Raw genomic sequence first — 24,258 nt, 5'->3', positions numbered from 1 at the left:
CATCCGCGGGTGACCAGCAGGTTATCCAACCGGATGGACAAATCCACCAGTTGGTCGAAGGAGATGGTGGCATCCCTGCACTCCAGCTCACATCGGACGTCCTCGCACAGGCTGCACTGATAGTGGTCGATGGGGGCCCTGTTGTTCCAGCCTGCTCCGGCGGCCAAGGAATTCCTTTTTAAAATGCATTTTATTTTTACCCCCTTTTCTCCCGAATTTCGTGGTATCCAATTGTTAGTAGTTACTATCTTGTCTCATCGCTACAACTCCCGTACTGGCTCGGGAGAGACGAAGGTCAAAAGCCATGTGTCCTCTGAAATACAACCCAACCAAGCCGCACTGCTTCCCGGTCACGGCCGTCTGCGACAGAGCCTGGGCGCGAACCCAGAGTCTCTGGTGGCACAGCTAGCACTGCGATGCAGTGCCCTAGACCACTGCGCCACCCAGGAGCCCCCCAGGGCGAATTCCTGGGCGCTCCTCGTCCCCTGCCTCAAATGGAAGAGCCGTTCTCTCGCCACTCTACCTTCGGGCTGATGGTTGAAGACGGCCCGGAAGCGACGGGTGAACTCTTCGAAGTGGTCCAACGCCGCATCATCTTCGCCCCACACGGCTTCTCCCCCACATCTTCACCCCCACTTCTCCCCACACTCCAGAGCTCTCCATGAGATGCCTGAGACGAGGGCAGCCACTCTCTCCCTTCCTGAGGGAGCTGGGTGCACAGTGGCCAGGTAAAGGTCCAGTTGTAATTGGAATCCCTGGCACTGTGTGGCCGTCCCATCATAGTCCCTCGATCCCTGAACGTCGCCCGACTTCCGACTTCGGCGGAAGTCGTGACAGTAACATGGGACACAACATTACAGTAACATCGAGATAAATAAATTAGCTATATTTGTCGCAAGTAGGATATTTCAGTTTATTTATGTTAGAAATTTGGACCACATGTAAGGATAAAGATGTATTTAAGCTCTAGTTATCCACCCAAAACATTAAACATGCATTGTTAATAACCAATGACAGGTGGCGACATCAACCATTTATGAGCATGTAGTGCCTTTTGCTTCCAAGAAAAAAGAAGGTTGTCTCCCACATTGCTTTGGTTCGGTCTTCAAGTTACAGTTGGCGAGGAGAAACTGCAGAAATGTCCAGGCAACTGCAGTGGAAAGTTCATAACCTTTGATCACATGGTTGTTGTAAAGGTCATGCAATCAACGAGTCATCGCAAGTCTGACAATTTTCTTAACCAAAATGCAACACACTTTGAATGGTGGTGATCAACGTCTTGACAAAGGTTATCTGCTTGAACGCTCCCATTGCTACAGATAAAACTATGTTTCAGATGTTTCACCTGATGTATGAATCTGATACATCTGTTTGGCGTTTCCACTCACCACCAATATGGTGATGAGAGGAAGCGCAGTGGCCGGCAGTGGGAGAAGATGGTGCGAGATGGATATTGGCTGATATTCTTTTAATTTGGTAATAGATTAAACATTTGAACTCAATACTGTGTTCTATTCCCAACACTTAAATCTGTTATGAACAGACTGGACTAAGATCTGTAGACTTTACTCTTTGTCAAAGTTTTAAATATGTAGAAGGAGTGCAAGGGCGAAAGGAGTTATTGCACCCGCGCACTTCAAAAAGTAGTATTTCCCTAACGGAAATATGCGAATACATGCCAATAGGATCTGGTTTATTCTGCCCGCTATGAGTAGTTTGGTCCCGTTGGAAAAGACAGGCTGTGGTCTATCTTGGGTTAGTTATAAAAATCTTTGACACTACCGCTCTCCTAGCAGCAGGATATTATGCTGGCAGCACGATCTCGGATTTCTTTCTTCAAAATAAGAGTCCACCTGCAAAGACATGCTGATTAAACATCAGGAAAATCTAAGTGTTTTGCACTCTAGTGCAGTACAACTGTTTTTCACAGCACTGCTACCCCTTTTTTTGGGGGGCGGGTCTAATATATATATATATATATATATATATATATATATATACAAAAATGATATGAAGAAACGTTGAATTTGGCCTTACTGCTATTAGCCCACAGAAACACATTGAAAAACAGCTTCATACATGGATAAACAGATAGTAAAACAATATCTAAAGGAAGTTTGTTCTGAATTGTCTGTCCTATATCTGAGATATATAAAATAGAAACTATATATATACAGTACCAGTCAAAAGTGTGGACACACCTACTCATTCAAGGATTTTTCTTTTTTCTTTATTATTACTATTTTCTACTTTGTAGAATAATAGTGAAGACATCAAAACTATGAAATAACACATATGGAATCATGTAGTAACCAAAAAAGTGTTTTTAAAAAATCTAAATATCTATTTTAGATTTTAGATTCTTCAAAGTAGAATAGTGACAAAATTATAAATTCTGTTTTACACATCATTTGTATAAGCATAAAAACCTGTACATTTCCACTCTCTGTTTCTCTCATGTAAGAAGAAGACAGTGTTTTTCCTCTCTTGTTTTTGAGTAACTTAGTCATCCTGTTATTTTCGTATCATTCAATGGCACCGCTGTGTGGAGATAAGAAGAGAACAGAGGCTAGCTTGAGCAGCAGCGACAATTCTGCCAGCAGAAAGGAGTAACAAAACTGGTGTTATCACTTGTTTGTACGCAATGCTCCCACCATGATCTCACACACCTGCTAAACTGTCACATAGACAAAAGAGGTTGTATTTTCCTATAAAGGCTGAGACCCAACTCTTGTTTTTTGGCCTCTTGACTGTTGCACCGGTTGTGCGATTGTTAACCAGCTCCATTTTTGCAAATCTTATAAGAAAATAAGTTGTTTTGAGGAATCTACAGTCTATCTCTTCTTTTCTGGTTAGCATTTCCATGACAATAGCCACCCTTCAGCTTGATAAAAGCTTTGCACACTCTTGGCATGTTCATAACCAGCTTCATGTGGTAGTCACCTGGAATGCATTTCTATTAACAGGTGTGCCTTATTAAAAGTTAATTTGTGGAATTTATTTCCTTCTTAATGCGTTTGAGTCAATCAGTTGCATTGTGACAAGGTAGGGGTGGTATACAGAAGATAGCCCTATTTGGTAAAAGACCAAGTCCATATGTAACGAATGTGAAACGGCTAGCTTAGTTAGCGGTGCGCGCTAAATAGCGTTTCAATCGGTGACGTCACTTTCTCTGAGACTTTGAAGTAGTAGTTCCCCTTGCTCTGCAAGGGCCGTGGCTTTTGTGGAGCGATGGGTAACGACGCTTCGTGGGTGACTGTTGTTGATGTGTGCAGAGGGTCCCTGGTTCGCGCCCAGGTATGGGCGAGGGGACGGTCTAAAGTTATACTGTTACATTGGTGCCGTGACCCGGATAACTGGTTGCTGCAGAAAAGGAGGAAGGTCAAAAGGGGGTGAGTGTAACGGATGTGAAACGGCTAGCTTAGTTAGCGGTGCACGCTAAATAGCGTTTCAATCGGTGACGTCACTTTCTCTGAGACCTTGAAGTAGTAGTTCCCCTTGCTCTGCAAGGGCCGTGGCTTTTGTGGAGCGATGGGTAACGACGCTTCGTGGGTGACTGTTGTTGATGTGTGCAGAGGGTCCCTGGTTCGCGCCCAGGTATGGGCGAGGGGACGGTCTAAAGTTATACTGTTACATTGGTGCCGTGACCCGGATAACTGGTTGCTGCAGAAAAGGAGGAAGGTCAAAAGGGGGGTGAGTGTAACGGATGTGAAACGGCTAGCTTAGTTAGCGGTGCGCGCTAAATAGCGTTTCAATCGGTGACGTCACTTTCTCTGAGACCTTGAAGTAGTAGTTCCCCTTGCTCTGCAAGGGCCGTGGCTTTTGTGGAGCGATGGGTAACGACGCTTTGTGGGTGACTGTTGTTGATGTGTGCAGAGGGTCCCTGGTTCGCGCCCGGGTATGGGCGAGGGAACGGTCTAAAGTTATACTGTTACACATATTATGGCAAGAACAGCTCAAATAAGCAAAGAAAAATGACAGTCCATCATTACTTTAAGTCATGAAGGTCAGTCAATCTGGAAAATGTCAAGAACTTTGAAAGTTTCAAAGTGCAGTTGCAAAAACCATCAAGCGCTATGATGAAACTGGCTCTCATGAGGACCGCCACAGGAAAGGAAGACCCAGAGTTACCTCTGCTGCAGAGGATAAATTCATTAGAGTTACCAGCCCAAATAAATGCTTCACAGAGCTCAAGTATCAGACACATCTCAACATTAACTTTTCAGAGGAGACTGCGTGAATCAAGCCTTCATGGTAGAATTGCTGCAAACAAACTACTACTAAATAATAAGAAGAAGAGACTTGGTTGGGCCAAGAAACACGAGCAATGGACATTAGACCGGTGGAAAATAATCCTTTGTTCTGATGAGTCCAAATTTGAGATATTTCGTTCCAACCGCTGTGTCTTCGTGAGAAGCAGAGTAGGTGAACGGATTATCTCCACATGTGTGGTTCCCACTGTGAAGCATTGAGGAGGAGTTGTAGAAAGGCCCATGGAGTTGGTGGAATCGTCCTTTAATTCATGGCTACTTGCTCAGCTGGGCCAGCTTCCCTGAGGAGCTAAAAGCTCTGAAAGCTGGTAGGGAAGTAGCTAAGGACAGACGTCTTCTCTCTCTTGCCCCAGAGTACGACCAAATCCTCGGATTGATCAGAGTCGGAGGGAGGCTGCGCCAAGCAGAAGTCTTGGATCCCGATGCTATCCACCCAATTATCCTTGACTCCAGACACCTTCTCACCAGCCTCCTCATCTCAAGAGTTATGATGAGAGGCTTCTCCACCCAGGGCCAGAGAGAGTCTATGGGAAGATGAGGTGGAGGTACAGGATACTTGGAGGACGAGGAGCCATTCGTAAGCACCAATACGACTGCATGGAATGTCAGAGATGGCGGGCCGGAGCAACTGTGCCCAAAATGGCAGATTTGCCCCCTGCTCGCTTGTGCGTTCTCAAACTCCACTTCTGGTCAACAGGAGTAGATTGCTTAGTCCCCTTTACGATCAAACTAGGTCGTCAAGTGGAGAAGCGCTGGGGTTTTGACAACTAGATGTGTCCACCTGGACCTACAAGAGAGTTTGGATACTGAAACCTTCCTCGTGGCCCTACGGCGGTTTATCTCCCGACGGGGGAAACCCTACGAGATTCTGGCTGACGGGCACAAACTTCAAGGCAGGAGAAGCCAGGTTGAAGGAAGCCTTCCAAGCAATGGAACCAAACCTCCAGGATCAAATCTCTGAAGTCGGCCTTATGAGTTGTCCTGGGGGACCAAACTGTCACTGAAACTATCTCGCTGACCCAGATCTTGTTACACCAAATCTGCTCCTGATGAGGCGCCGAGATGCGTCACTTCCTCAAGCCATGTATGCTGATACCAACCTCGTTGGCAGACATCGGTGGCGACACAGTCAGATCTTGGTTGACCATTTCTGGGGCCGATTTATTCGGGATTACCTACCAAGCCTACAGCACAGAAGGAAATGGCGGAAAGAAATGGCCAGCCTGGACACTGGCCAAGTATTAATGATAGTGGACCCTCAAGTGCCTCAAGCCTCCTGGCTGGTGGGCCATATCACCAAGATCATTCCTGGGACTGACGGTTGTGTTAGATCAGTGGAAATCCAGGTAAAGAACCGGACATATATCCGACCAGTTGCCCAACTAATTCCTCTCCCTGAGATGACAGAGGATGTGGATCGATGAGCCTTCTGAGGAGTGTGGAATTTAACAAATTCCCGGGATGGCTGTAAGAAAGGCCCATGGAGTTGGTGGAATCATCCTTTAATTCATGGCCACTTGCTCAGCTGGGCAAGGGGCGCTTTAATTAGGTCAGGTGGAAATGTCCGACAGATCTCAACTCATTAAAAGGAGGAAAAGGCATCCTGCGGGAATGGGGCTGGGATTAAAAATAAAAATAAATGTAATAAAAATATAGGACAAAACACACATCACGACAAGAGAGACAACAAAACACTACATGAAGAGAGACCTAAGACAACAACATAGCAAGGCAGTAACACATGACAACACAGCATGGTAGCAACACAACATGACAACAACATGGTAGCAACACAACATAGCAGCACTACATGGTAGCAGCACAAAACATGGTACAAACATTCTAGGGCACAGACAAGAGCACAAAGGGCAAGAAGGTAGAGACAGCAATACATCACTCAAAGCAGCCATAACTGTCAGTAAGTGTCCATGATTGAGTCTGTGAATGAAGAGATTGAGATAAAACAGTCCAGTTTGTGTGTTTGTTGCAGCTCGTTCCAGTCGTTAGCTGCAGTGAACTGAAAAGAGGAGCGACCCAGGGATGTGTGTGCTTTGGGGACCTTTAACAGAATGTGACTGGCAGAACGGGTGTTGTATGTGGAGGATGAGGGCTGCAGTAGATATCTTAGATAGGGGGGAGTGAGGCCTAAGAGGGTTTTATAAATAAGGATCAACCAGTGGGTTTTGAGACGGGTATACAGAGATTACCAGTTTACAGAAGAGTATAGAGTGCAGTGATGTGTCCTTTTAGGAGCATTGGTGGCAAATCTGATGGCCGAATGGTAAAGAACATTAAGCCGCTCGAGAGCACCCTTACCGGCCGATCTATAAATTATGTCTCAGTAATCTAGCATAGGTATGATGGTCATCGGAATCAAGGTTAGTTTAGCAGGTGGGGTGAAAGAGGAATGATTACAATAGAGGAAACCAAGTCTAGATTTAACTTTAGCCTGCAGCTTTGATATGTGCTGCAAGAAGGACAGTGTACCGTCTAGCCATACTCCCAAGTACTTGTATGAGGTGACTACCTCAAGCTCTAAACCCTGAAGAGGTAGTAATCACACCTGTGGGGAGAGGGGCATTATTCTTACCAAACCACATGACCTTTGTTTTGGAGGTGTTCAGAACGAGGTTAAGGGCAGAAAAAGCTTGTTGGACACTAAGAAAGCTTTGTTGTAAAGTGTTTAACACTAAATCCAGGGAGGGGCCAGATGAGTATAAGACGGTATCATCTGCATATAAATGGATGAGAGAGCTTCCTACTGCCTGAGCTATGTTACTGATGTAAATTGAGAAGAGCTTGGGGCCTAGGATCGAGCCTTGGGGTACACCCTTGGTGACAGGCAGTGGCTGAGACAGCAGATGTTCTGGTTTGACACACTGCACTCTTTGAGAGAGGTAGTTAGCAAACCAGGCCAAACCAGGCCTCAGAGACACCAATACTCCTTCGACAGCCCACAAGAATGGAATGGTATACCGTATCAAAAGCTTTGGCCAAGTCAATAAAAATAGCAGCACAATATTGTTTAGAATCAAGGGCAATGGCGACATCATAGAGGACCATTAAGGTTGCAGTGACACATCCATAATCTGAACGGAAAACAGATTGCATACCAGAGAGAATACAATAGACAAGAAATCAAGAAAGCCAGTCAGTTGATTAATGAAAAGTTTTTCCAACACTTGATAAACAGGGCAAAATAGAAATAGGCCTATAACAGTTAGGATCAGCTTGATGTCCCCCTTTAAATATAGGATGAAGCGTGGCTACCTTCCAAGCAATGGGAACCTCCCCAGAGAAGAGAGACAGGTTAAAAAGGTCAGAGATAGACTTGGCGGATAGGGGATGCAACCTTAAAGAAGAGAGGGTCCAAACCATCTGACCCAGATGGGGTCAAGTTTAGGGAGCTCCTTTAGCACCTCGGACTCATTGACCACCTGCAGGGAGATACTTTGTAGCGGGGCAGGGGGGAAAGAGGGAGGAGCATCGGGGCTAGTTGCATTAGAAGGGGTGGGAGATGAGAAAATGTTTGACGGGCAAAGAAGCATGGCTGAGTCAAATAGGAATCCTGACTTAATGAAGTGGTGATTAAATAGCTCAGCCATGTGCTTCTTGTCAGTACCAACCAACCATATCATCAACTTTAAGGGATATGGGCAGCTGTGAGGGGGAGGGTTTATTCTCCAGGTCTTTAACCGTTTCCCAGAACTTCTTGTGGTTTGACCCACAGAGAGTGAACTGCTTCTTAAAGTAACTAACGTTGGCCTTCCGGGTAGCCTGAGTGCACTTATTTCTCATTTGCCTGAACAAGAGTATGAACACTGAGCCTTTCACCAAATGCAATTCTTGAGATGTAGTAACAAGATCACGGTAGAACCAGAAATGAACCTTTTTTTAATTCTCATTTTCTTTCATTCTTTCATTTTCACTGAAAATACCAAAAAAAAAAGGTCCAAGCGTATTTGACAGAGGGGATCAAGATGATTCTATACCAATTAAAGCGCCCCTGGCCCAGCTGAGCAAGTGGCCATGAATTAAAGGACGATTCCACCTACTCCATGGGCCTTTCTACAGGTGTGATGGGGTGGGGATGTTTTGCTGGTGACACTGTGAGTGATTTATTTAGAATTCAAGGCACCCTTAATCAGCATGTCTAGCACAGCATTCTGCAGCAATAGGCCATCCCATCTGGTTTGCGATAGTGGGACTATCATTTGTTTTTCAACAGGACAATGACCCAACACATCTCCAGGCTGTGTAAGTATAAAATATATAAAATATATTTTTATTTGTTTAACACTTTTTTTGGTTACTACATGATTCCATGTGTTACTTCATAGTTTTGATGTCTTCACTATTATTATACAATGTAGAAAATAGTATAAATATAGAAAAACCCTGGCATGTCCAAACACATATTTAAAAATGTATTTTATTACTTTTTGTATTTTGTTATTGGCATAATAAGTGCCAATTGATTCAAATGCAATATCTTTTGAATTAGTTATCCACACTGTAATGTTTTGAAATGCGGGATTTTATTTAGGTTTCCTTTTTACCATTCCAATTTGACATTATCATTTGTGCTGCCGGTATAATCCTAGCTAGTCAAGAACACTGCAAAAGGCAGCGAACACATGTGATTTCCCGTGCTGCATAAAGGTCATCTAATCCATTGAAGTTGACGAAGGGAAAACTACAGGATCGTAGCAAAATCTTTACGAAAGAAAGATGGTGTTTTTGACTTTATCTTGCTGGATCCGCAATCGTGGACCTGATCGATATTGGAAGGTTCAAGAAGTTCTCAGTAATGCACGGGTAAGTTAGCACTGTAGCTACTAGCTAGCCAGCCATTGACTGACAGTTAGCTAGCTATTCTATTTAATTGACATTACAGAATTTAGCTGCTTTGTATGCAACCTTTACTCACCGTAGTGACAGTTTTACATTGCAAGTGACTCCTCTATTAACGTTATATAGCTAGCTAGTTATGAAGCTAGTTAAGATAGCTAGAAATTAGCATTTCAGCTAGTTTCCCAAATAGCTGTCTGGTACTCATTTCAGGGCAAGTCTCATTCCAAAGAGAGGAGGACTGTGCCAATTTTAGGCTTGTTATAGCTAAATGTAGCTAGTCCTACTCACCTCTTGCACATGTCATGCAGATACAGTGTACAAGTGTGGTAACGTTATAGCTAGTCGTCTTATTCAGTTAGCAACCTAGCTAGGTGGTTAAGAAAGATGTTTCAAAATTTTACCTGAGTAACGTTACTAGAGGTCATCTGCCAATTAACGTCAATGAAGTAAAAACCAATCTACCTTTCCATTTGGGTTCAATTAAATTCCATTTTTATTCTGGGGATGAATTAAAATTGTGCAATGTTATATACATGGACTTTTCAATTCATTCATTTCAATTCACTTCCTGTATTGTCAGAGTTAAAATGAACTTGGCCCAAAAGAACCCTCATACCCTTGTAGTGTGTCACCCTTTTTGCCCATTCCCATCATCTGTATTTCTCTTCCCCCTATCTGTGTGTCCATCAGCACTTCAGAGGTAGAAAGAACAGATGCTACAGCCTGGCAGTGAGGGCAGTACGAAGGGCCTTTGTATATGCTACTAAGGCTCGCAAAATAAAACGACGTAACATGCGTACGGTAAGAGCATGTTCAGAATTATAGCCATGTCATTGATCCATCTAATCTGATGTGCTAGCTATGCTATACCGTAGATCTATATGTGCACCCTAACATGTCATCAAGATCTCTCCTCTCATCATTATGATAATCAGCTACATGTAGATGACTGCTATTGTGTGATCCTAAAACATGTCTTTCATCAGTTGTGGATCTCACGCATCGCGGCAGCATCACGGGAGCACGGCATGAAGTATCCCGCCCTTATGCACAACCTGGTGAAGGTCAGTACATTAGGCCTACAGTATATGTCTTAACCTAGTTACCACTCTGTTCCAGCTAGTGAGAATTCAGTACACCGCTGTATGGCATTTTTGTTCCCAAGGTCTGATTTACGATGATGCAGCGGCTCTATAAGGAGGGCAACCACATGTAATCAGAGCACAGAAGATACTTAGAAAAGAAAAACATTAGCTGGAGGGGATTCACTGAAAATGTTATATATTAATAACAAATAGGGATGAATGGTACAAATAGAATGTTACATGATTGATTGTATGTACTTTACTGTAAACCCTCTGCACTACCCTCTTATCCCACTCCTTAAAGTTGTAACTAAAATCCTCTCATTCTTTCCTAATATTTCCTTAGATTTTTGTTAGTTCAAGGTGTATACTTATTTACGCTTCCGTCCCTTTTCTCCCCCGTTACAGAGTAGTGTTGAGGTGAATCGACGTGTTCTGAGCGACCTTGCCATCACAGAACCTAAGTCATTCCTGTCTCTTGCAAAGCTGGCCAGGGCGAGGCAACAGGAGGGATTCGGTGCAGCGCTGGGCGACGGCAAAGAACCTCCTGGTGTCTTCTCACGCATTGTCACGCTACAGTGATCTAGCCACCTCCATAGGCAATTGCAATGGACACCATACCACCTCTTTGCAAGTGACCCACCCATCCAATAACCAATTTTCCTTACCTGCAATACGACCAACACAGTTCTGCCCTGCAACCATTTAATCCCTCTTTGAAGCATGGCTACTGAATGGATACAGACAGAATCCAGCTCCAAACCACACTTAATGGGATGGTATTCATAGACTGTTGAGTGGTGGTCGGGGGCCAGAGTTACAGAGAAAATACTTTACCTTCATTTGTAATGCCTTGTGTCTGTATATATGTGTGATTGTGTATTTGTCAATACATGTGGAAAATGATTGTCTAGTAAATAAAACATTTTATCTATTCAGTGTTCTGATATTGTTGTTAATGTTACACAAATATATGACAATGAAACATTATGTACTTTCTCCTAACGAGTGGTGGTCTCAATTTAGGGTTTCCAAGACTGACTACTAAATGAGGTTATGTAAAGCACTTTACATAACTAATTTTTAAATTAGTGCTGTGCAACTTTGTCCAACGTAATTGTACGTAGAATGTTCATAATTATTCAGTAACTGTCAATTAATTTGTTCAAAATTTTAATTCAGGGTTTCCTTAAAATGCTACTGCATTGCATTACGTAGATATCCAAACAGAATATAAAATGTTAGCTAATAAATTCCAATTAAAAACTGCTTTCTGTTGAACGAAGTCCAACAAAAACTCCGTATGATGCAACTATCAATTCATTTTGTGACATGGCCTTCCTGTGAAGTTATTCAGGTTAATTATAAGACCTTCCTGTTTTGGGCCATTGCGGCTACCATACCCTCTTATGGGTGTGACTGTGTGTTTAACCTCTGCAAAGGACAACCAATGAGAGGAATATATTTTTCCTCGTAACCAATCAGCATAGTTGTCTTTCAGGGAAAATCTGTCCTCTCCTGCACTTGCGCAAAGACTGCAGCGTGACACGCGTGTGGAGGAAGTGTAGTGACTGACAGCCAAACCTGATCACCTTTACCGGCCTGGGCTGCAGTTTATTCTCCGTTTACCTAAACATGTCCTGGCTGTTCGGCCTGAATAAGGGGCAGCCCGAGGCTCCCCCGGAATTCCCGGTTCCACCGCCACCCCCTCCACCAGCTGGCGGCTCCGGAGGTGGCGGAGATAAACCCAAGGACAAATGGAGCAACTTCGACCCAACCGGGCTGGAGCGAGCGGCCCAAGCGGCGAAGGAGCTCGACAAGTCTCGTAAGTGTCTTGCATGATAACTATATTATATATAGTACTGTAGAGCTAGTAGCTAGCTTGAAACATTTTGTTTACATCCCCAGAAAGACCGATGCACCCGCAGCATGCTTTACAGCCTAAGCAGTGATGCTGATGCAACACGGGCCAGTGTCTGATATATATTCTCCTAGTTCCTACGGGTATCTAATCTAGTAAACTATCAAATCCTGATGACAGCTGTCAGTAGAACATAACACTGTAGTAAACGAGAATCACAGGTTTCACTGCTTGGTTTGAACGTTGTGCTGCACATTTTCATTCATGTTGGAAGTTAGTGTATTCAAGGTGAAAGGTGCAAAGGTCATTCTTTCACACCGTTTGCCAAATAGCTCTAGTCAGTATATAGTTAATCTTTGCTCTAGTCAAACATGCAAGCATTACACTTAGAATTTCAAAGTATACTGAACAAAAATATAAATACAACCATATTTATTTTACTGAGTTACAGTTCATAAGGAAATCAGTCAATTGAAATGAATTAGCCCATAATCTATGGATTTCACATGACTGGGCAGGGGTGCAGTCATGGGTGGGCCTGGGAGGGCATAGGCCCACCCACTTGGGACCCAGGCTCACTCACAGGGGAGCCAGGCCCAGCCAATCATAACAAGTTTTTCCCCACAAAAGGGCTTTATTACAGACCAAAATACTCCTCAGTTTCATCAGCTGTCCGGATGGCTGGGTCTCCGACGATCCCGCAGGTGAAGAAGTCTGATGTGGAGGTCCTGGGCTGACGTGGTTACACATGGTCTGTGGTTGTGAGGCTGGTTGGATGTACTGCCAAATTCTCTTAAACAGCATTGGAGGCAGCTTCTGGTAGAGAAATTAACATAAAATTATCTGGCAACAGCTCTGGTGGACATTTGTGCAATCAGCATGCCGATTGAGACATCTGTTGCATTGTGTTCTGTGATAAAACTGCACATTTTAGAGTGGCCTTTTATTGTCCCCAGCACAACGTAATGACCATGCTGTTTAATCAGCTTCTTGATAGGCCATACCTGGAAGGTGGATGGATTATCTTGGCAAAGGATAAAATGCTCACTAACAGGGATGTAAACAAATTTAGAAAATAAACATATTTGAGAAATAAGCGTTTTGTGCTTATGGAACATTTCTGGGATCTTTTATTTCAACTCATGAAACATGGGACCAACACTTTACATGTTGTGTTTTATATTTTTGTTTAGTATTGTTGGAATATAGCTATCGTCATTAAATGAAACGTATATCTGGACGACTAATGTCCAATACCTTGTCTTAATTTCAGGTCATGCCAAAGAGGCCCTGGATCTGGCTCGCATGCAGGAGCAATCTGTTCAGATGGAACACCAGACCAAAATCAAGGTACAGTTGCACTAAACAAGGCACATGCAGAGTAATGTGTAGGCCACCAAAAAACAGTACTATCAATCTTAAATCTGATCATGCTAATTGTTCCCTTTGTGTGTGTGATGGTGTAAGGAGTACGAGGCAGCAGTGGAGCAGCTGAAGGGGGATCAGCTGCGTATTCAAGGGGAGGAGAGGAGGAAAACTGTCGGCGAGGAGACCAAGCAACATCAATCGGTGAGAGGAGAGCAGAGGAAGGGTTTAGTGGTACTGCAGAGGGGGTGATTGTGCAGTAGTATTCATTGTACTACATAGTATGTGGTCAATGATGGGCTAATAGCATGGATCATCATGTATGGGTAAACTGTAGAAGGAAGCATTTTCCCTGTAGTAGTTAAAAGATCTTGAGGAGTTTGTAGAGAGTAGAATTTTCTGTAAGCTTGAAATTGTTTGCACAATTAGCTTTAATTCTGTTGAAACAGAGGCTACAATGAGGGAGTGGAACAAGTGATTACCTATCTGTCCAGCATACATCTGTTACTATGGTTACCTTCTCTATCTCTTCACAGAGAGCACAGTTCCAAGACAGACTTGCCAGACAGAGGTATGAGGATCAACTCAAGCAACAGGTAATATCAACTGCCATTAGCTGCAATATCAATTCAGTCCTGTTTAGGATATAAAGAAGTACAGTGAAAATGCCATGTCCAACTGACTTGAGTGTGGCCTTTCCTCGGTGTCCTCAGCAAGCCCTGAATGAGGACAACCTTCGGAAACAGGAGGACTCTGTGCTTAAACAGGAAGCCATGAGGAAAGGTACTGACCCCATATACTATTCTCACGCAGCCTCCAGGAATATGGTTCTGCTTCAATATTCACTGGTCAATATAGCCATATGGGGTCTGGCAATCACAAAATGTCCACTAATGTATCCTCTCCACGTAGCAACAATTGAGCACGAGATGCAGCTGAGGCACAAGAATGAGCTGCTACGCGTAGAGGCGGAGTCTAAAGCGCGGGCACGTGTTGAGCGGGAAAACGCAGACATCATCCGTGAGCAGATCCGCCTGAAGGCAGCAGAGCACAGACAGACTGTACTAGAGACTATACGGTGAGACAAGGACAACTCTACTAGAGACTATACGATGAGACAAGAACATACTGGACTAGAGACTATACGCTGAGACAAAGACATGCTGTACTAGAGACTATACGGTGAGACAAGGACATACTGGACTAGAGACTATACGCTGAGACAAGAGCATACTCTACTAGAGACTATACGATGAGACAAGAACATACTGGACTAGAGACTATACGCTGAGACAAAGACATGCTGTACTAGAGACTATACGCTGAGACAAGGACATGCTGGACTAGACTATACGCTGAGACAAGAGCATACTCTACGAGACTATATGCTGAGACAAGAGCATACTCTAAGAGACTATACGCTGAGGCAAAGACATGCTGTGACAAGGACATACTGTACTAGAGACTATACGCTGAGGCAAAGACATGCTGTGACAAGGACATGCTGTACTAGAGACTATACGGTGAGACAAGGACATACTGTACTAGAGACTATATGATGAGACAAGGATATGCTGTACTAGAGACTATACGATGAGACAAGAACATACTCTATGAAGACTATAAGCTGAGGCAAAGACATGCTGTACTAGAGCCTGTATGCTGAGACACACCTTGTGTATTACACTACAGACCATAATGATAGATACTATTGGAGACCTGACTGTCTCTGTATATCTGTGTGTTTTCAGGACTGCAGGTGCTGTGTTTGGGGAAGGATTCCGGGCTTTTGTGTCGGACTGGGATAAAGTTACAGCTACGGTGAAACCTACCTTCCACTCTACATACTTGTTTATGCTCATCCTTATGCAAACTGCCAATGACTCATAAATATACTGAACAAAAATATAGATGCAACATGCAATCATTTCATAGATTTGAGTGAGTTACAGTTTATATGAGGAAATCAGTCAATTGAAATAAATGAATTAGGCCCAAATCTATGTTTTTCACATGACTGGGAATACAGATATGCATCTGTTGGTCACAAATACCCTAAAAATCAATGGGCCTCACAATGGGCCCCAGGATCTTGTCACGGTATTTTTGTGCATTCAAATTTCCAAATTGATAAAATGAAATTGTGTTTGTTGTCTGTAGCTTATAACTGCCCATACCATAACCCACCTCTACCATTTGGCACTGTTCACAACGTTGACATCAGTAAACCGCTCGCCCATACGATGCCATACATGTGGTCTGCGGTGGTGAGGCCGGTTGGACGTACTATTCTCCAAAACAACATTGGAGGCGGCTTATGGTAGAGAAATGAACATACAATTATCTGGCAACTGCTCTGGTGGACATTCCTGCAGTTAGCATACAAATTGCATGCTCCCTCAAAACTTGAGACATCTGTAGCATTGTGTTGTGTGACAACTGCACATTTTAGTGGCCTTTTATGGTCCCCCTGCACAAGGTGCACCTGTGTAATGATCGTGCTGTTTAATCAGCTTCTTCATATGCCACACCTGTCAGGTGGATGGATTATTTTGGCAAAGGAGAAATGCTCACTAACTAATTGTTGAGTGTATATGTTACATGTTTATATCTGATTTGAGTTGTCCTTGGAGCGTCTCTAAATGTAGTGTAATTTCCCCTCCCACACCACCAGGTGGCAGGACTGACTCTGCTGGCTGTAGGTGTGTATTCTGCCCGGAACGCCACAGCTGTGGCGGGTCGCTACATTGAGGCCCGACTCGGGAAACCCTCATTGGTCAGAGAGACTTCTCGCATCACTGTTGCGGAGGCGATCAAGCACCCGATCAAGGTAGAGGCCCTGCTGTGCATTATACAGTGCATTCGGAAAGTGTTCAGACCCCTTCCCCTTTTCCACATTTTGTTAAGTTGCAGCCTTATTCTAAAATTGATTTAAAAAAAAATTCCCCTCATCAATCAACACACACTACCCCATAATGACAAAGTGAAAACAGGTTTGTAATTTATGGAAATAAAAAACATAAATACCTTATTTACGTAAGTATTCAGACCCGTTGCTATGAGACTCGAAATTGAGCTCAGGTGCATCCTGTTTCCATTGATCATCCTTGAGATGTTTCTACAACTTGATTGGAGTCCACCTGTGGTAAATTCAATTGATTTGACATGGTTTAGAAAGGCACACACCTGTCTACATAATGTCAGAGCAAAAACCAAGCCACGAGGTCGAAGGAATTGTCCGTAGAGCGTCAAGACACAGATCCGGGGAAGGGTACCAAAACATTTCTGCAGCATTTAAGGTCCCCAAGAACACAGTGGCCTCCATCATTCTTAAATGGAAGAAGTTTGGAACCACCAAGACTCATCCTAGAGCTGGTCGCCCAGACAAACTGAGCAATCGGGGGAGAAGGGCCTTGGTCAGGGAGGTGACTAAGAACCCGATGGTCACTCTGACATAGCTCCAGTGTTCCTCTGTAGAATTGGGAGAACCTTCCAGAAGGACAACCATCTCTGCAGCACTCTACCAATCAGGCCTTTATGGAAGAGTGGCCAGAGGGACGCCACTCCTCAGTAAAACGCACATGACAGCCTGCTTGGAGTTTGCCAAAAGGCACCTGAAGGACAAACAAGGTTCTCTGGCCTGGTGACACCAAGTTCGAACTCTTTGGCCTGAATGCCAAGCGTCACTTCTTGAGGAAACCTGGCACCATTCCTACGGTGAAGCATGATGGTGGCAGCATCATGCTGTGGGGATGTATTTCAGTGGCAGGAACTGGGAAACTAGTCAGGAACGAGGGAAAGATGAACGGAGCAAAAAGGACAGATCCTTGTTGAAAACCTGCTCAGGACCTCAGGCTGCGGCGAAGGTTTGCCTTCCAACAGGACAACGACCCTAAGCAAACAGCCAAGACAACACAGCAGTGGCTTCGGGACAAGTCTCTGAATGTCCTTGCGTAGCCCAGCCAGAGGCCGGACTTGAACTTGATCGAAATGAAAATAGCTGTGCAGCGACGTTCCCTATCTAACCTGACAGAGCTTGAGAGGATCTGCAGAGAAGAAATACAGGTGTGCCAAGCTTGTAGTGTCATACCCAAGAAGACTCGAGGCTGTAATTGTGCTTCAACAAAGAACTGAGTAAATTCTTATGTAAATGTGATATTTATATATTTTATTTATAAATGTTAGCACATTTATAAATACATGTTTTTGCTTTGTCATTATGGGGTATTGTGTGTAGATTGAGGGGGGAAAAACCTGATTTAATCAATTTTAGAATAAGGCTGTAATGTAACAAAATGTTGAAAAAGTCAAGGGGGCTGAATACTATCCGAATGCACTGTACATGTCCTTGATCTGATGCTTTTGGTGTTTTTTTTTATTGTGATTAACTTAATTTTCCTAAACACAAATTTATTTAGTACGATGAAGGTCCATCTTCTTATTTTTCCCCTCTCTTAGATGTCAAAGCGCCTGACAAGTAAACCTCAGGATGCACTGGAGGGAGTAGTGCTCAGTGTGAGTACCGACACTCGGCACACACCTGAGCACCATACCTTAGAGTCTCGTATCGATATTATACCCAGTACATGTATGAAAGAAACATCACATTTTATTGGTGACATAAATGTGATTAGCAGATGTTATTGCAGGTGTAGTGTAATGCTTGTTCTTCTAGCTCCGACAGTAATATCTAACAAATTACACAACATATACACACATCTGAGTAGGATTTTGTATTAATTTTTTTACCTTTTATTTAACTAGGCAAGTCAGTTAAGAACAAATTCTTATTTACAATGACGGCCTAGGAACAGTGGGTTAACTGCCTTGTTCAGGGACAGAACGACATATTTTTTTTACCTTGTCAGCTCAGGGATTCAATCTAGCAACCTTTCGGTTACTGGCCCAATACTCTAACCACTAGGCTACCAGGAATGAATTAAGACTATATACAAATTGACAACGTATATCAGAGTGGAACGGAGTAAGATACAGTATATACATATGAGTTGAGTAATGCCAGATATGTAAACATTATTAAGTAACTAGTGTTCCATTCCTTAAAGTGGCCAGTGATTTATCATCTATGCCTATAGGCAGCAGCCTCTAATGTGCTAGTGATGACTGTTTAACAGTCTGATGGCCTTGAGATACAAGATGTTTTTCAGTCTCTCGGTCCCAGCTTTGAAGCACCTGTACTGGCCTCGCCTTCTGGATGTTAGCAGGGTGAACAGGCAGTAGCTCTGGTGGTTGTTGTCCTTGATGATCTTTTTGGCCTTCCTGTGACATCGGGTGCTGTAGGTGTCCTGGAGGGCAGGTAGTTTGCCCCCGGTCATGCGTTGTGCAGACCGCACTAACCTCTGGAGAGCCTTGTGGTTGTGGGCGGAGCCGTTGCCGTACTAGGCGGTGATACAGCCCGACAGGATGCTTTCAATTGTGCAATTGTAAAGAATTTAGAGTTTTAGGTGACAGGCCAAATTTCTTCAGCCTCCTGAGGTTGAAGAGGCTCTGATGTGCCTTCTTCACCTTCTGTGTGGGTGGTACATTTCAGTTATTCATCATGATGTGTACGCCAAGGAACTTGAAGCTTTCCACCTTCTCCATTGTGGTCCCGTCACTGTGGATAGGGGCGTGCTCCCTCTGCTGTTTCCTGAAGACCACGTCCAGCTCCTTAATTTTGTTGACGTTGAGGGAGAGGTCGTTTTCCAGGCACCACACTCCCAGAGCCCTCACCTCCTCTCTGTAGGCTGTCTCGTCGTCATTGGTAATCAAGCCCACTAATGTTGTGTCGTCTGCAAACTTGATGATTGAGTTGGAGGCATGCTTGGCCACGCAGTCATGGGTGAACAGGGAGTACAGAAGGGGACTGGGCACACACCCTTGTGGGGCCGCAGTGTTGAGGTTCAGCGGAGTCGAGGTGATGTTTTCTACCTTCACCACCTGGGGGGGCGGTCCGTCAGGAAGTCCAGGACCCAGTTGCACAGGGCGGGGTTCAGACCCAGGGCATCGAGCTCAATGATGAGCTTGGAGGGTACTATGGTGTTGAATGCTGAGCTGTAGTCAATGAACAGCATTCTTACATAGCTATTCCTCTTGTCCAGATGGGATAGGGCAGTGTGCAGAGTGATGGCGATTGCATCATCTGTGGATCTATTGGGGCAGTAAGCAAATTGAAGTGGGTCTAGGGTGGCAGGTAAGGTAGAGGTGATATGATCCTTGACTAGTCTCTAAAAGTACTTAATGATGACAGGTGAGTGCTACGGGGCGATAGTAATTTAGTTCAGTTACCTTTGCCTTCTTGGGAACAGGAACAGTGGTGGCCATCTTGAAGCATGTGGGGACAGCAGATAGGGAGAGATTGAATATGTTGGTAAACACACCAGCCAGCTGGTCTGAGGATGCGGCTAGGGACATTCTTAGAGAATGCTGTGCACACGTATGTTTTCGCAGCCCTGCTTTGAGCCGAAATGTTGATCTCCCTGAAATGAATTATTCCCTCTGCTCCGCACAGCCTAACCTAGAAGAACGTGTACGTGATATTGCCATAGCAACTAGGAACACGCGTCAGAACAAGGGGCTCTACAGGAACATCCTCATGTATGGCCCACCAGGTACTGGCAAGACCCTCTTCGCCAAGGTAGGTCCCGTACCGACTCATTTAGCCTATGACAAGAGGTGTTATCTTGGCATCTATATATGTTGGTAACTATCTCTCTGTGTTCTGAGTAGAAGCTGGCAGTGCACTCTGGGATGGACTATGCCATCATGACTGGTGGAGATGTGGCGCCCATGGGCCGTGAGGGCGTCACCGCCATGCACAAAGTCTTTGACTGGGCCAACACCAGTCGCCGTGGGTATGCTACCCTCACTCGCAGTAGCATCACACTATTTATAGAACTTCATGTAAATGTAACCATGATGTGACCGTGTGAAACCATGTAACGTAAGTGTCTAGACAACTTGACATTAAATACATTTGCACTTGCATTACACAGACATTCACATTAAACAATGTACAGAGAATGATGTAAGACCAGCGCAGCTCTGCTAATGCAACCCTCTCTCTCCTCTGACACAGCCTGCTGCTGTTTGTTGATGAAGCCGATGCATTCCTTCGCAAGAGGTCTACTGTAAGTCTGTTCTCTACCTTCCTGTATTTCATAGCACAACCAAAACTCTGATCTTGTAGAAATATTGGAAAACAGAGTTCAAGTTGTCTCTCTCTGTTTGCAGGAAAAGATCAGTGAAGAGCTCAGAGCCACTTTGAACGCATTCCTGTATCGCACTGGAGAGCAGAGCAACAAGTCAGTTCTCTACAACTACTTCTTCTATTTAGACATTTCATATCTATGCCCAAGACCTCTGATGTACCATGTCCTTCAGATATCACAGCGCTCTAACCACTGTTGTGTCGTCTCCCCCTCCAGGTTCATGATGGTGCTGGCCAGTAACCAGCCAGAGCAGTTTGACTGGGCCATCAACGACCGCATTGACGAGATAGTAAACTTCGCCCTGCCGGGTCCTGATGAGAGGGAGAGGCTGGTGCGTCTGTACTTTGACAGATATGTGCTGGAGCCTGCCACAGGGGGGAGACAGTGAGTCATACAGCATTACACCCACACAACATGGCAGCACAGGTTTAAATAGGGCACTTTCACAAGCACTCATATACTGGGATGCATAATGCAACTGTTCTGATGTCAAGTAACTAGATACTTCCAGACACTTATGCGGTGTTTACACAGGCAGCCCAATTCTGATCTTTTGCCCAATTATTGGCAAAATCTGATTGGTCAAAATGTCACTCTTTTTAGTGGCAAAATAATTGGGCTGCCTGTGTAAATGCAGCCTTGGAGTCATCTGCATACAGTGACACACACACACACACCTACCCACGCACACATGGGGACAGGCATTAACACTGAGTGCCTGGGAGGAGGGAGGCCCCTCTCTGTCCTGTTCCATGTAAATGACCTCTGGCTGAGAGCTGTGGAGTGTCAGGAGCAGGTATTTAAGAGCAGGTGACCCAGCAGTAAGCAGGAGCCCAGCCAGCCGTAGCCATGGTGTCACTAATTAAAGTGGGTCTCTGAGGGCCTGGAGCCTGAGAGGAAGAGGGGCAGGGGGCGACCTACACATAGGGCACTGGGAACTGGACCAGGATCAACAACAACACGCTGACAACAGAGCCAGCTGGTGGAAGGAGCTGGGCCACTTAAGGAGTGTCTCTCCAGACATAGTCAGACCTCATAACACAGGCCTGTTTCCTCTGACAGACAGGATGCCATTCAGGCCTGTTTCCTCTGACAGACAGGATGCCATTCAGACCTGTTTCCTCTGACAGACTGGATGCCATTCATACCTGTTTCTTCTGACAGACTGGATGCCATTCATACCTGTTTCCTCTGACAGACTGGATGCCATTCAGACCTGTTTCCTCTGACAGACTGGATGCCATTCAGACCTGTTTCCTCTGACAGACTGGATGCCATTCAGACCTGTTTCCTCTGACAGACTGGATTCCATTCAGACCTGTTTCTGTCTCTAAACCCCCTCTATGTCTGCATCTTCCTCTGCCTCTGTCCTTGCAGGAGAATGAAGCTGGCTCAGTTTGACTATGGAAAGAAGTGCTCGGACATCGCTAAGCGGGCAGAGGGCATGTCAGGCAGAGAGATCTCCAAACTGGGCGTGGCCTGGCAGGTATGTGACATGTTTCCCCTGTTGTTCATACATCAATGCATTCTGAATGGATAACAACCGTGATGTGGTGAATTTTCCAGTTAAGCCAATTTGACATAAATGATTGGTTGGAAGGAGAGCCTGTGCACAGGCTGGAACTTGGTTAGGGATGGGAGAATCAGACAATGCTGACCCAAGGTGATTTGGTTAGCCGGGGAGTCTAGACCCATTTATTCTCCCTCCATGGGCTTATTAATAGACGCAGAGCTGGGAAGTGGATCACTATGTATGCCATGATCTCCACTGCTGCTGTGTCATGGTCATCTCTCCTGCTAGCCTCATTCTGTGGACAAGTGGGCCTTGTCTGTTAACTACCTTATACATTACTCAATATTCATACACTGATCTTGCAGATAGTTAATACTGTAAATGTATATTTGTAGATACATTATTATAGATTTACTGGACTGTTCGTGTAATGATAAAATCCTTGTTCGGATGACTGTAATGTAATAATCATTGTATTCCATGTCCTCTTGCAGGCGGCAGCCTACTCCTCAGAGGACGGCGTCCTGACAGAGGCCATGATTGATGCTCGGGTGGACGAAGCCATGCGGCAGCACCTCCAGAAGATGGACTGGCTGCATGGGCACACTAAGGAGGCTGGGGCCAAGAGCACAATCTCTCCCAGCGCTGGACCAGCAGACAGCAGCAAGATAGGCTTCACTCTGCCTCTAGGGGAGCCGCCACAGGCCCAGGATGTGCTCACTCCGGCTCTGGAGATGGGCAACAAACCAGAGGCCCATGTCATTCAGGAGGAGCTGAAACTAGAGGTGCAAGCCCCACCTTCATCAGACGGTGCCGAACTGCCTGTGGAGGAGGGTACTGTCCTGGCTAAGGGGGAGGGTGTCAAAGCAGAAACGGTGGTAACACCTCAGGGGGAGGTGGCAGAGGGTGTATCCCAGACTGATGCAGCCCCAAGCAGTGAGGGTGGGACAGGGAAGGAGGGGAAAACCAAAGCTCCTCCCAAGGATGGGACTCCAGTTTAACATTAGGGGCCAAAGGAAGGACAGGGAGGACGCCTCCTGTTCCTCCTCACTGTCTGTAGTCTCGGTCTGTGTACATCTGTCTGTCTGACTGAAAGAGTTGGTGGGCAGGGGGAGGAGGGATGGAGGCACTAACATTTTACGAAGCAATCCTGTAGGAACAGGAGAGCTGTAATATATGATTTGTGTAAAATGTAAGAAAAAAAGTGTACTTTACATCGAAACCCTATGTCTGTAATAGTATTAATGTTGATGTGCACTGTAAGAGATAATACTCTATTTAAATGACGGTGTGGATGGAGATTACTTTGTTTTTATGAATAGTAAAATAATCCAAGTTTCTTACTATGGCTGCATTTTTGTTGTGATTTCTAAAGGAATGGTTTCATAGACATTCAAAAGGCACTCGCACAGCTGAGCTATCTTTTTTTGCAAGTGCATGGTATCCGTTGAATAAGATGAGAAAAAAGAAGAAACCAGCATTCTGCTCTTGATAGTATCACTGCTCTTAGGTAAGCTTTATGTATCGGCCTCAAGGCCTTCCTCAGATCTTTTGTGAATTAGCACCCTTATGTAGACAGCTCCACCCACATCCATTCCATCGAATGGGGTTGGAGTCGAGGGAAAATAAGCGTTACCAAAAATAACAATATGCATGTCATAAATATTCTAATAAAGTGTGTACCTAAAACGTATTAGACACGTCTATAAAACCACAATGAGGACATCGACCCACCCAAGCAGTTTTCATAAATCAATGGGTACAGCGCAAGAAAAACGTCTTGAGTATCTGAAATGGGGGCATTAATTCATGTTCACATTTACAACATAACACGCACAGGCATTTCATCATTAAGTCCTTTAGGAAATCATGTCTGGAGGGTGAAAATCCAAAAACATTATTTTGCTCAGAGTATTATTTATATCACCTCCCCGGTCTGATATCTTGACTTTCTCTATGCCACAAAATCTAAAGGAAGAAATGTCATGTTTTTGGTCATTAAAATGTACTGCGACCGGCCAATCCCTGTAGTTTCTCCTGATTAAACATTTATGTTCACAAATTCTGTTTGAGAGAAGAGGTTTTACCTACATAACAC

General features: G+C 44.6%; 2 protein-coding genes across 2 annotated transcripts; both read left to right on the top strand.

The window, feature by feature from the left end:
* Positions 1 to 8,495: 8,495 nt before the first annotated feature.
* Positions 8,496 to 11,148, top strand: mrpl20 (mitochondrial ribosomal protein L20). Its single transcript, XM_021569364.2, has 5 exons — positions 8,496 to 8,528; positions 8,876 to 9,089; positions 9,816 to 9,926; positions 10,112 to 10,189; positions 10,619 to 11,148. The coding sequence occupies exons 2-5, from the start codon at positions 9,003 to 9,005 to the stop codon at positions 10,790 to 10,792; spliced, it is 450 nt and encodes a 149-aa protein (XP_021425039.1). The 5' UTR covers positions 8,496 to 8,528; positions 8,876 to 9,002; the 3' UTR covers positions 10,793 to 11,148.
* A 565-nt stretch (positions 11,149 to 11,713) lies between these two features.
* On the top strand, positions 11,714 to 24,183 carry atad3 (ATPase family AAA domain containing 3). The gene is made up of 16 exons (XM_021569362.2): positions 11,714 to 12,035; positions 13,345 to 13,421; positions 13,539 to 13,640; positions 13,973 to 14,032; positions 14,150 to 14,219; positions 14,349 to 14,514; positions 15,188 to 15,257; positions 16,111 to 16,266; positions 17,895 to 17,951; positions 19,948 to 20,073; positions 20,166 to 20,290; positions 20,515 to 20,566; positions 20,670 to 20,740; positions 20,864 to 21,031; positions 22,025 to 22,133; positions 22,655 to 24,183. The coding sequence occupies exons 1-16, from the start codon at positions 11,846 to 11,848 to the stop codon at positions 23,159 to 23,161; spliced, it is 2,106 nt and encodes a 701-aa protein (XP_021425037.2). The 5' UTR covers positions 11,714 to 11,845; the 3' UTR covers positions 23,162 to 24,183.
* The last annotated feature ends 75 nt before the right edge of the window (positions 24,184 to 24,258 follow it).

Source organism: Oncorhynchus mykiss, chromosome 17 (genome assembly GCF_013265735.2).
Source record: "Oncorhynchus mykiss isolate Arlee chromosome 17, USDA_OmykA_1.1, whole genome shotgun sequence".
In the NCBI taxonomy this organism is placed as follows: domain Eukaryota; kingdom Metazoa; phylum Chordata; class Actinopteri; order Salmoniformes; family Salmonidae; genus Oncorhynchus; species Oncorhynchus mykiss.
Note: the sequence above shows the minus strand (reverse complement) of the source record. Positions and strands in the feature narration are given on the sequence as shown.

Excerpts from the sequence above, each read along its gene's own strand:
- mrpl20 (XM_021569364.2), top strand. The coding sequence starts at position 9,003 with ATGGTGTTTTTGACTTTATCTTGCTGGATCCGCAATCGTGGACCTGAT. Across the intron at positions 9,090-9,815 it reads AAGTTCTCAGTAATGCACGG|CACTTCAGAGGTAGAAAGAA; the intron begins GTAAGTTAGCAC and ends TGTGTCCATCAG. Across the intron at positions 9,927-10,111 it reads AACGACGTAACATGCGTACG|TTGTGGATCTCACGCATCGC; the intron begins GTAAGAGCATGT and ends GTCTTTCATCAG.
- atad3 (XM_021569362.2), top strand. The coding sequence starts at position 11,846 with ATGTCCTGGCTGTTCGGCCTGAATAAGGGGCAGCCCGAGGCTCCCCCG. Across the intron at positions 14,515-15,187 it reads ACTGTACTAGAGACTATACG|GACTGCAGGTGCTGTGTTTG; the intron begins GTGAGACAAGGA and ends GTGTGTTTTCAG. Across the intron at positions 20,741-20,863 it reads ACTGGAGAGCAGAGCAACAA|GTTCATGATGGTGCTGGCCA; the intron begins GTCAGTTCTCTA and ends CTCCCCCTCCAG.